General features: G+C 37.8%; 1 protein-coding gene across 2 annotated transcripts in view; it reads left to right on the top strand.

Annotated features, from left to right (window-relative positions):
* Positions 1-13,821, top strand: part of LOC110845495 (zinc finger protein rotund) — a 55,937-nt gene that overhangs the window by 5,665 nt on the left and 36,451 nt on the right. Inside the window, exon 3 of one of the 2 annotated variants that reach the window (XM_035849520.1) lies at positions 3,349-3,429. The exons of the other annotated variant lie outside the window; for it this stretch is intronic. Coding sequence (XP_035705413.1) covers positions 3,349-3,429 — 81 coding nt within the window. The remainder of the gene's footprint in view (positions 1-3,348; positions 3,430-13,821) is intronic. 2 annotated transcript variants of the gene reach the window in all.

Here is a 13,821-nt window from a genome sequence, read left to right as displayed (position 1 = left end):
CGAATAAAAATGCCATAAAACTAGGAGAACAGAAGCTGAATGAAGGGAAAGGGTGGAAAAATATAAAAATATTTTGGAAAAATGTGGCTATGCGGCCGGAATATGTAATGAGCTGGACGGCGCGGACACCCCAGAAAACAACCGCATGCAACTCACACGGTCTTCTTATTACCATTATCCGCTCGCTCTGAATTTCCGAATAATTCTCTAATCCACGAGTATATTGCCCAGGTTGAGATGGCCGAGAGAATATCTACATCACATAAATACGTATCCAAATGTGCGAGTTGTTTTGTTGGAGGCCCCACTTCACTTCACTAACCGTTAAAGTCCAGCCTTCACTAATCGTTAAATGAGAGAACGACTGCCCAAATTGAAGTGCGTTTCCGAAGACAGGCTACGAGACAGGAGAGAATTTATTACCTCCATATATTTTTTGTTTTATTATTATTAAAGATTTCTGCGGTTTGTTGCACTAATTCTGATGCATTTCCTCTCTCTCTCTCTGACTCTCCATACGTACAGTTGGACTCCACACTGGGGTTGGTGTTGAATATAATTGCAATAATTACTGCAGGAGTTGTCTGGAAAATAAGTCCAAGAAATGCTTCTCACATCCCCACAATCTTTTGGTATCATAAGTTCTCAATTGAGATAAAGAGTGGCAAATAATGACCACCAGACGTCGGACCATTATTATTCGGGGTATAATGAGCACCACAAGAGTGGAGGCTAATGACGTACATAACTGAAGTCACGTACTATGTGGGACAGGAAAAGAGGACTTGAGCCTCTTTTAATTTCATTCGTTGACATTCACCATCAAAAACTGGACAGAGTGAGAACTCGTTCAGCCCAAAGGGACAGCAGCAGCAGAAGCAGTGAACAGGGTCGATATATGTACATACGCAAAAAAACTACATAAACGGGCAGTATACGTATTAAGTAGTAGGATCTTTCTTATAATTATGAGAGCAAAGAGTTAGGAAAACAAGCCTCTCACAGGGCGATGGCAAAGTCGTCGAGTAGTGGACAGGGTTTAATTTAAATGAATGTGTATGTGTGGACCAGATGACAAATCCAATTCACACTACAAACAACAGTCCATGTTCCATTACGACGGACTGACCCTCCTCCCTTTCACAGGGTCTCACTTCCTCCTATCCTCTCCCCGTAAATAGAAACAATGCCGACATGGAAGGGTCCTGTAATTGCAATCTCACACGGAGAGCCTCACTGTCTGTTGATTCGAGATGCGTAGGGACAAGATATGAATGGTCCAGCAATGATAGCAGTCTGAGTAGGTAGTGAGTCGGAATTTTATCGCAATATTATGACCACAACTACCTGAACCTACCGACTGGGTAACTATCGTCATTCGGTTCGGGAGTAGTTTCCTCAGTGCTGTGTGCTGTGCCCTATATATTAGAGTTCAAAGTTTGGTTTCCCTATTTTGTGGGATATTGTGTGCATAATGTGAGCCAAGTTTAGGGTCATTTTGGCAGAAATTCATTAAATAGAATAAAGTGAAAGTATAGAGAATTCAAGACATTTTATTGTAAATTCGACCTCTAAATAGAGTTATGAAATTATTGTAGCTTTATTATATCGTTTTATTACAAACCATGTTCCACACATGGGGTAAGTTGAGCTTACTGAGATAAGTACAAACAAATAGAGTGACAAACCATAAAACAGGGCTGATCAAGATTGAGAGTCTCATTTTCCCCGCGGCCGAGGTGCATACGACCACCATTCCTTCCGCAGCAATGGAACGGAACCCTGGAGTGGTGAAGGGTAGGTCGAACTTATCTTGATTTTGTTTCCCAATTCTTTTCCGCTTTTATGACGTTCCACCCACTGCGTCTAATAAGTCTATTAGGAGGAATGGGGAAAGAACCTCAATCTCAACGCGAGTAATAAACATTCAGAGCCATGAACACACAGTCGTCTGGTAGACAAATCTTAATGGTCCCACTTTTTACTTATTCACAACAGTCCAGTCTGGACAAGTTGACCAGCGAAATCGTGTATTCCAGATTGTTGGCTATGTTTCCTTCGACTTACGCGTCGCTATCGACTTTCGAGTAAATGGAAGTTTTGGTTTCTTTTCATTTTTGCTACCAATATTTCCCGTTATCGGAATATCTCCACTCGGTTGGTACACATAATACGTACATGGTCACTCTAAAACACCACCAGAAACCGTTGCGTATCGCTTAGGTACTAAATGCGTTTCGTAGTGGGGAAAGTTGTGAATTACTACGTGATCGTAAAAGATAGCAACAACATAGAAAGGCGGCCAACATGCAATTTGACCATTGCGTTTTGTACACATTTTGTCGTGATTTTTAAGGTGGGAAAATCTATGGGACTTTTGGAGAAAGTCGGTCGTCTCAACTTCTCACTCTCGCATTTACGTCTCGCTCCATCCTTCCTCTCGCCGTGCTCTCCATCCAAAAGCACGGACTTTGGAGTGAGCTGAGGAAGAGAGAAAGTGGACGGAGTCTGAGAGAAGATCTGGAGGAGCGAGCGGTATGCAGCGGAGAAAGTCTGACTTTCTCCACGAAACCCGGGTTTTCTTTGAGGAAAGTGGAACCGGCATTTAGTCGTCGTTTGAGGACAACTCGTTCCTCCACAAACTCTCGTCTTACCGATTCCCCCCGAAAAGGAATGACAACATTCGTCTCCAAATTTAAAATACAAGATTTAATCTACACATCTTCCGTGTCAAATTCAATCATTTCATTGTGATAATCAACATGCCATCATATATTTCAAATATCGTGACAGAGATTGATAAAGGTGTCAATAGAGACGACTCATTATAGGATACACAGTAATAATCCACCGGCTTTACAATGTGAAACTCGAATTCATAGCAATTAGGATTTTATCCCGTTAAATTTTAAAAATGTCTCAATAAAGTCCTCCATTTCCCAGTTCCTATCAGCAAGCAATATAATAATCTCGTGGAAACCCGACAACAATCAAACTTGCTACACAATAATATCTAAATAACGCTAGACATACCTTAATAAACGCAACAAATAATTAAACCTATTTACACAAAGTGCCTTGTAACTACTTGTTGTATATTGTACACATACCTACGTATACACACAACTTTTAATTACCGCTACTGCTACTTGTTGTGTTTGGTCTTATTTATTTTTTTAATTGGGACTAGCTACGTCCAAACCTAATCTTTTGCTGTAAAGGTACACACTTCATTATTTCTGTGCAATTAAGCTTATTACCTCTGACTTGTTTCCATGCTATCTTTGTGCAAATTGAAGGTTAACTCAACTAATACTCTTTTCTCCTCAATCTCTTTTTCGCAAGCAGCAATCAACAAGGAATGCATTTCATCTTAACGAACGGACACTCCAAGAATGCTGGACAACGTTGCAACGTATCAGCTGCATGGTCAGTCAATCTATCGTCTTTCTATTCTGTCCTATTCATTGTCTGTAATTGTTCGTAATTGGCTTGACTCTTGATTAACACTAATTAGTAATTCTAAAACCTATGTAGTACAAGCATACTTAGGTTGCAAAATTTAGTTGTAGAAATTAGTTGTAAATCCCACCATTTAGTAAAGCAGTAACTCGCCTAGTAAACATATGTATGTATTTACTTATTTCATATGCGTGGTTTAAAACTGAAATCAATTTAGAAAAAAGCATTCATCTCAAGAGGTTCATTATTCGTCTTGTTTCCGATTTGAGATTACGCGTGTAAACCATGAATTAATAATCCATGATTAAAGGTACAGTTTGTCTGCATGCTTTGTGCCTCACATTGATAAACATGCATTTTAATAATAATGATAATAATAGTAACAAATATTCTTAAGCTGTATCCAAATTCAACCATCTGCTTCTCCAAGAACTTTGAGTTATTCTACTCCCACTGTTCTTATCCCAGCTCACATCTAGGTTGGCTCTTAAGTATTGTGTACTTTTCAGCCCAAGTGGCTATTAGCTAGGAATTAAAATCATTCAGATCACTTTTTGTCTTGGTATTATTCAAGGCCTCCCACAGGCTGGAGAGCACATTATGTTAAGTAAGTGCAAGGATGCACTTGATATCATGCATGATCTTGAATCAAAATCGAGACAAAAAACTCGATCCTCTGCAGTTAAGTAGTCCAGAGAAGTAAAGATTAACGTTCAAACAGAGTGAGAGGTCTTAACAAGATTTGTATTGACTGTGCACACATTTACCTTTCTTCTTGGGCCTGAGCCTTCTCTTTTCTCTCCACGTACGTCTCTAATCCCAACAACAAACTTTGTCTGCCACACTTTAATACGGAAAACTAACAAATACAAATGTATGAAAAAGTGGTCTCTACATTGAGTGAGTGAGTGTGTGGGGGGCGTCAAAAAACGCACATAATTCACCTTTGTATTCCTTTTTTATTGCTACAAAAACGTAAAAAGTAGGAAAAGGAACAAAATGGACATTGATTTATTGGCAACTACCAACATTTTAACAGCTCAGTAATTACAGAAGCAGAATATTTGGACAATTTCTTTGAATGAAATTGATATCTTATGATTTTCTAAACAATAAAAACGAAGGGAGATTATGGAAATATATTAAAAGTAGAACTATAGGAATAAAGCAACTCGCTTGCAGTCGTATTTTTTTGTAGTCCACTTGAAGACGGGTTTGGCTAGGGTGTATTGCATCGTATGCGTTTGTATGTACATTATTATGGCCCACTGGACAGAGGAGACAGTTCGATTCGTTATGCAGCCAAGCTTATCTGTGAATACGAAGAAGCCAGGCCAGACCTTCAGAACTCAGATGAAACGTGGTGGAGCTGAGAAGATTCAATTTTTTGATACCAATTTGGTTCATTTATTAAACCAACTTGGTCGTCCCTGACTGCGGAGTAAGTAGCATTCAGTCATCAAGAGACGAGCCGGTTTTGCCTTACGGACGATGGTAAATAAGTAAGGTCCAATATAGCAGATGCTCCTGTGCTGCTTCGTTCTGGTTGGTTAATATTCAATAATCTTTGTTTGTGGTGCATTAATGTATAATAAAATAAAAATTAATCAGGAGGACGAGACAGACCAGATGACACGAGGTGCATATGCATCGCATATCGAATAGAATGGTAATAATCTAAGGAGGCAATGAACAAGCTCTAGATTTGAAGTTTAGGGCGATGGTCAGTTTCTCGAGTTGCTTGTAAGGTGAAACTAGAACAAATTTATCATATTCGTTGCACTCGAAACTTTGCTGCTGCACTACAACTTGACATTTGTCTGGCTCTTGATGCACATTTCCAAGATAAATATATACATGTTTGAAATTGGATGCAATGACTCGAATTTTTATCAGACGACAGTATGCAGTCGTGCTTGTTGGCGTCTTTGTCGTCATGAAGTACAACAGTCCATGCACTTTCTGCATGCTAATTGTGACTTGAATTTGAGAGATGTGAGAATGTAATTCAAACTGCATTTATCGGTCCTATTCAAAATAATTGCTATCGAGCGTAATAAAAATGCAGCCTATACATATATATATATGTACTTACTTGTGTGTATGCAAGATATTTGTTTTCTTGGACTATTATTCATTATGGAGTACATGACACTCTATAGCATAATTTTGTGACCTGGCGAATATTGTTGATATTTCTTATATATGAATAAGCGAAGTTTATTAATATTCGTAAAAATCATATTTGACTTTTATTTATCGTCATATACGGATATGTAAAGATTCTGTTTTACTTGCCTCGCATTGGAGCGTTTGCTAGGGTAGGATTAAATTTTTATAAAATCCTGACCGTGAGTGGGAGTGGTCATATCTCGCATTCTCTCGTAGGGAAGTAAAGTGGCTGCTCAAACTCAGGGTCATCATTTTTCATAAGGAATACGACCGTAACCAGAGCTGATAGTTGGCTAAATAAGTCATCTGAAATATGAAAATGACAACGTGACAACTACCCAGGACCAGTTACCAAGTTGTTGGACTTGAAACGAGATCAGAGAGGAGCCTACGTGCATATTTGCAGGTGTCATTACATAGCTAACAGTTTAATAAGCAAGTTTTAAACAAAAAAGTGCGACAAAAGGGCATGTTTCTCCTTTATCTGAGTTGCCTTCCACCCTAATTGATTTAAATCTCTGACATCGGATGACCATTAAGAGAAAGCAAATTACTTGACATATTTAAATATATGCATACGTATAGTTTCAACTAGAAATTGTATTGAAAGTATGCTTTCATCAAATCTGTACCATCTCAATTATGAAGGTCACCAAACGGTGCTTTATTTTTCTGTGGTCATATCAGTACAATTTCTCTTGTCGCTGGCTTTGATTTCGACGAATATCACGTAGTCCATGTAAGACTGATCTTTTCAGTTTATTTGATTAATTTAAATTGCTAATATTTAGCACACTAGCTTGTCTGCTAATGTTTTCAAAGTTTGCAATAAGTGTAGCAGAAATGGATAGCAATCAGCATAATTAAATATTCATATAATTAATAAAACATTTAGTTATAGCTTGTGCATTAGAAACTGGCAGAGTAAATTATTTGTAATGGATGTACATACATATGTATTTGTGTATGAAGTAATGCCACTAATCGTGCAAATTTAACACATCTCTGGTCGTCCAACTTATAAATTGGGTAAAACTGGCTAAAGACATTTATCCACAAAAACGACTGCATTATTTCTGCAATGTGCAGCTGCATATGTGGGAAGTGCAGTTTTACATTTGTAGCTGAACTGCATGGCCAACATAAACAAGGAAGAATTGAGCGAATCCAGTTGTTGATGATAATGCCTAAGATATTTGGCTTTCGCTTAGGTGATGCCTGCATAATAAAACATTATTAAGAATAACATGACCCAATCTTGGACTTGACGTGGGCTCCGTGTGTCTCAACTAATTTTATACCTGGTCGGCCTTGATCAACTAATTGCAATTTCGGATGACTGCACTCACTTGCAACCAGCCAGCTCCTCCAGACAAGTCTGCATATCTGATATAATTCCATGATTCATAGATAGTTAAAATGCTTTACATAATCTAACTGCTCCACAAGGCAGGTCCTCATTAGACCACTGGATTTAATAGAACCTGTAATTTTCATTACTAAAAATTAAAGTATCCGAGAGCGGTTTACATGACGACGTTAAGGAATCAGAAACGTCGACTGATAAATTCTCACTTGCTGGTGTGATGCAAATGAGGAATCTGCAGGCATATTTATGGTTGTGAGTAATGCGAATGAATTGGTTGTTGGACATGGATTGGGATGGATGCTGTGGTTGGTAGTATCTCCTCCGAGTTGGTTGGCGTTGGGTTACGTTTTATGTTATGTTTGGTGAACAGATAATGCACTGCTTTGCTACAATTCTATTACCACGACTTCACATGCATTGGAAGGAATTAGCTTTGGCTCAACCTCAAGGTCTTTTCCTACTGCTGCTGCTGCACAATTTATTATTTCTTTGCTCGACTGACTTGTGTTTATATCCACCAAACAAAATCAACGAGTATAATGCAGTATACATATTTATATAACAAGTTTCCTAAACACTTCTTGTTGTCTGCTGCATGTATCATCACCCTCTTTAGTCAGTTCCTTAATAATGGACAATCCCTTTTGTTCAGGATTTGCAAAATCACTGGATAGCTTTGCTCCATTGGCATGCATGATTTCAGGGAAACTCACAAGTGGGAAAGTAATACTGCACTATTGACAAACTATATGTACATATTCCGTACATGTCGGATAGATTGCGATTATTGTTATCTGACTGCAATTGTGCAATATGGACAGTCTTTGAGTAGTGATAACACAAGTAAATGCAAATGTAGAGTAGACATTTGTACATATTCTGTCAGACAAACACACTACTTATGCATCTATGTATATGGCTTGGACTGACCAACTTAAGGTTACCCATATTTTCGTGATATATTTGTATACGAGCACCTAATTTTATAATAATTGATGTACTGCTAATCAGCAGCTTGAAATCCTAATAAGCTGAACATCATCTTTACTCCGCCCATAAAACTTCGAATGGAGACAAATCCAATTTTTTTAATGCAAATAAATGATGCACTCATCTTAACAGTAGAAATTTTCTTCATCTGCATATGTATATATGGTCATCGCGATGCTATGCATACATATATACAGCATATATATGCACACATATACTCACAACGCTTTTCCTACCTCGTCCTTTCATCATCATGCATCTTATACATTGGGACATTCGCATATCTATTCAGTCGTACTTGCAGTATAATAAGTTGTACCGTTTGGCAAACTGAACTAAATTTATCTTCATAGCATAAGTCCATTCCATCCATGTGCACTGGAATTTGGTGGGATGCGATGCAACTTGCAATTTACAAGTCATTAGTTGGCTGGCTTTTTGAGCAGTTGAGTACTAGCGATGTTGAGTAGAGAGGTGGTGCAGTTACGAGTACATGTAGTTGTCGTAGTGGATAGTGGTTTGATCAGTGACAGCAAAGTCAACTTTGCAAAAAAAGATACTTTTTCTAGTGCAACGCGAGATAGAGAAGAAGGAGACAAAGACTTATTACAGGTCTTCAAAGTGCTCACTTGCATTGCTGAAGTGGACGAATGGCACTCAAATTTGTCTAAATCAATAATTCTGCTACACGTAATAAAGCGTCATCATAACCTTTAGGAAACGTGCTTGATTATTTTTAGCTCTGAAACAACCCCAACTTGCTGATAGTGGGGTCAGTTACAGCAACCACAATTTTTTTGCGCCGGGAATTTGTGCAACAGTTTTGTTATTGCTTTAGTGGATCCTTGACAAAGCAACTTCTTTGAAGTTGAACTCGGTTAGCCACAATTTATAAATTGTCAATTTAGCCAACTTCAGTCAGACAATTAAGTAAATTAGAACAAGCAATTCTTGCGCATCCGTCTTGATCTACAATTAAACCGAGTACATAGGTTTGGAAAAGTGGAAATTTGATAACTGCCGTATGCTTGCTGTTTACATGTAGGAATAATAACTGACACTTGTTAGATTTGTGTCGTGGCGTTAAGTTCTAGCGATAACGTTCTATACATTCATCGAGACCTACATTTAATTTTGAAACTGAATGATAATTAAATGAGAGGCGATCCAGAGGCATTTTCTTGTTGGACAAACCAAAGCGATATTAAACTTGGTGAGTAATACAGCAGAGACATTTTGTGTTTGTTTGAGTGCATCTCAGAATTCTCACACTCCGTTTCATGATTTGGCTCAGTGCCTGCTTCTCCTTGTTTCTAATGCACTTTTGCTGTGTTTATTTCCCTCTAATACCACCGAGTATCAGTTTTTCCTTTTACCTTGGCTACATATTGGGTCCCCGTTCATGTTATGTCACACAATACAAGTGCAATTATATAACCGGAAAATAACAATGGCTCAATAAATGTGCAGAGTTACGCCAGTACGTAATTTCGGAAAATCGTTCACACTGAACCTGACTTTAAATACATTTTTGTTGGGTGTTTAAAAACAAATTAAATGGTTGACATTATTATATTGTTGAAACAAGTGAATGTATGTCGCCTGGATTCTTTTTTACTTGTTGTAAATATGTGGGGCAGTGAAATAAGGGTCTTCAATCAGTAGCAGCTAGCCGGTGTAAAAATTGAACAAGAAATTGATTGAGGTTGACCCTTTCAATGATCAAAGGTTTTTTAAGAAGGGCCCTTTGAAACGAGAAGCAGTACCTTTTTGAACCCTTCTCAAGGAGGGTGAGTCTTTTTTTGCTTTTATTCATCACTTGTACGTAGATACATAAATGCGGTTTGGTTATCTCACCAAGTTTATTGAATAATTGACAATCCATCAATTCCACCTGCTTCTTGTACCCTTCTACAGATAGAATAATGTACGTAATTTATTCCGGTTGAACCATTTTTTATTTTAAATTGGGTTCCACTTCACATCCCGAAAATATCAGATTATTTAGTTTATCTTGTATCTTATTCTTTAGAATATTAAGCAAGTAAGCAGGTAGGAGATTCATATAGAAAACTCAAAATCTTCTTGCCAATACATAAATTGATACGAAACCACTAACATGGAATAACAATTTTAGTTGGGTACCGTTGCTTCCATGTCCTTGAGGGTCAGTGACTGTTGGCTTTTTTAGTATTCGTAACACCTTCAACTAGAGAAATCATTGTGGCCATGAACTTCAAAATTTTGCATCTCCTATGATGCCCCGTGTATGTATTTGATGGCTTGAAGAAGGTTTTTCGTTAGAGGATTAAAATTAAGATTAAAATGGATAAGTTGCTGCATCGGTTTCTGATTTCGTGGTCGTGATCCCAATCTGGCTGCCGATGACGAGTGTGATTAGCTGGTGCATGGTTCCTTGAGGCATAAATAAATACTTAATCACTAATCAGTCAGCATTGGATATGGTTGCACTGCGCTTGGTGAGATCACAAAAAGGTGGTAGTTGTTCGCATTTGAAGAATAAGTGGAAAAGAAATGGAGAAATTGTGATGAAAGGGACAAGGATCATCAAGCAAAAGTCAAAGGCAGCAAAAGCGGAAGTAGGCAACCGAGGTGAAAACCAACCCACCCTCGCCAGTGGCAGATAAATAGTTCGTGCGGATGGAATCTTTTTCTCTGCGAGAATAAGGAAATTTGGTCTTTGTTGGCGAATATGTAGCGGTACATGGATGGAGAGTGGGAGAAATGGTGAGAGATAGAACGGAGACTTTTTCCAGAGCGGCCACGTAATTTAACAACGTGGCACAAAGTCTCGTTTTATGACTGCGTGTGTGATGGAGATACCAAAAGAGGAGCAGAGTCGTCGTAAGTGGGGAAGCACTGCTTTGTAGCGTAATGACATTTCTGACTTTCTTTCTTTAAAGATGTGATGATGACACAGCAAAGGAAACCCTTTCCAGTTTTATTTTATTTTATGGTCTCCACTAGCTTCCCTTCCAAACTCATAATTTCCAACTTTGAATTTCATTTACATAATTTTTCACTCAGGGCTGCCAACAATCGTCTTTTTTCCAATGAGAAATCTCTCTTCGCTGTTTTCCTTGATTTCTCCCTCTCTCTCTGATGATGCGATTTTGGCGTCGTAGTGGCTGCCGAGTCCAAATTCCTTTGGCCGCAAGTAGTTACATCCTCCTTATTTTCAGTGCTGAGTAAGCAGCAACAACCGGGTGTTGTTGTTGTACGTATGAAGTTTGTGCCATTATAAAAATGAAAATCTTGGAAATGGAACACATCAACCGGCCAAAAAACAGGAGTAACATAAATATGTAGCAAATAGTTTGTATATTTAGATTTTACCTAAAATCAATCGCAGAGGTTACGTGGTACAAAGCTGTAAATGTTTGGCGCATGTGATCATCATTCTCACTTTCGTTGTGCATCATCGCATCGCATCTCCAATTTTTGGATGGATTAAGGTGAATGAAATGCGAAAAGGGTAAATAAAAGTGTATGCATAAATCTACTTTATCAGAAGATATGTAAACGCTGGTGTTGTTCTATTTGGCTGCAGTTCATTGAATTTTGCGTCTTTTTCTTCACCTCACATGATTCGCCTAATTAAATGAACTCCCTTGACTTTACACGTCTATTTTTATCCGAGGTCGAATTCTTTCCAAAAAACGAGCTGAAGTGCATCGTTTTCTAGTTCATCTTTGAGGTTAGCTAAGAGCATGTTCCAGCTCGCTCTTCTCTGGGTGCATCTGCCGAGAACGACCTTCCGCTTCTCATTCCTTGAGTTACACCAACGTTCGCTTTTGGTTTAAGTTATGTGCTCTGCTCACGTGTCCAAACATCTCTCGAGAAATGATGTTCTTTCTGATGCACATTGAGAAACTTGTGCCAATGCACTCTCTCAGCTAATGCAATGACTGTTTTATGGCTCAAAACGATATTATTTTGGAATTCCTTTTTGCGGACATGTGCCAAATGATTCTGAACGTGTAAATTAGATTTTTGTTGAAACTAGAGTTCGATGTACCGCTGCTCTAGATATCATTATTGTTGAAATAATCTACAGGTACAGCTGGGAAAAGAGTATGGTCGTAGATATTTACATACATTTTGTTTAGCTTTTGGGCAGATTATTAGAAGCAGTTTACAGTTTAAATATAAAACAACGTTTGTTCAGTTGTGGGTGAGCTATAGGTGATGACAATTGTACTTAAAATTCGAAATGTGCATTGTATGCAAGCTGAAGCAAATTATATTTCCAAGAAAATGATCACTGCACGATTGTACCGGTTCCAAGAGAACTAAAACTATATACGTGCACAAATCAGTTTAATGTTTGTTCAACACACAGACTGTTGGGAAAGGTAATTACCGCAAAGTGTAAACAATTTTGACTGTTAACAGCCACCAACAGGTACACACTTTGGAGCAGACAGGGTTCTGCATACATTTATACTTATACGATTCCTGTTCGATTTCTCACTCACTCACATACATACCTACACGTTATTGAATTATTACGATTTTTTCCGGCATTAAACTGTATCAGTTGTCATTTCAGCTATAAAAAGAAATAATTGAATGGATTCAAGTCATCGTGTGATGAATAGTGCTTTGTGAAAACTAGTAATCTCACATTTATGAGAAATTGCAACATTATAAAAAAGAGCCGGCGCTGGCTTACATATAAACACAACGTCAAGGATCCCAATTGATCGTAATGTGTGTTTTAATATTATAACTAGCGATTTCATATTCAATGGTCGGCATTGCATTGGATGCAGCTGCATAATCTGATAAAAACCTTTACGTCAAGTCCTTCACTTGCACAATTTTTAAGATAGTCTGTACACATACGCAGTTCATTATCGGAAATGATAATGTCACATATAAGCACGTATAAAACCAGGAAAGCTAGATTGATAACCTAGTTGGCTATCTAATACTACATTCATATTATCACATTAATTAAATACCGAATAATTCTCAGAAATTAGGATTGCGATACGAAATGCAGTACCGATATCAATTTAATTTAACATTATTTTTCTCCATATTTAAATGGATTTCAACTTTGAAGTAAGCTTCAAAAGTTTTATAATTTCACTGTGCATATGGGTCACATATTACGTATGTAGATATCATAGATTGTACTGCACACACATTTTACAAATTTCCAGGAAATTTTCTTTTTATAAATCTTCAATGCGCTACATATTTGATTTACTGTACCGGAAAGGATACTTGCTATCTCATCGCTTTCTTTGTAACTTTTCCATAAAATAAATAGGGTTCGAATCTGCTCTATAGTAGTGACAGGTCTGCAAAATCATAGTTCTCGGAATGTATGAATGCAAGCGTGTGTAAAAGTAAAGGATGGCGGAGGCACGAGTGTTTGAGGGGGAAGCACTTTATTTCCAATTTCAAAAGGCTTTAGTTTGAAGATTGACGAATAATTCATTTTCCGTTTTTGACGCTTAGCTCAATTCCAGTCTGATAAATATCCACTCTTTTACTACTCGCATATTATTAGGATGCTAATCACAAGACAAAGCAAAGGCAACCATCACATTTCAAATAAAATCTATAAAAACAAAGAGATTTTCACTTCGATGAGTTCGACGAAAGGGTGAAACGTATTATTTATAAAATATTTTAGCACGAGAGACCAGACAGCAGACTCGTCAGTAATTATTCGAAAGAGCATTTGCCAAAGAACTTGGCTCCTTCTCGTTTTTAAATGGCGCATTTTTTTCCCCGAAAATTACGTTCCATCCGGCCATTTAATTTGAATTTAGTCATTATTCCATGCATTT

The sequence above is a fragment of the Folsomia candida genome, unplaced genomic scaffold (assembly GCF_002217175.1).
Source record: "Folsomia candida strain VU population unplaced genomic scaffold, ASM221717v1 Fcan01_Sc003, whole genome shotgun sequence".
Taxonomy (NCBI): domain Eukaryota; kingdom Metazoa; phylum Arthropoda; class Collembola; order Entomobryomorpha; family Isotomidae; genus Folsomia; species Folsomia candida.
Note: the sequence above shows the minus strand (reverse complement) of the source record. Positions and strands in the feature narration are given on the sequence as shown.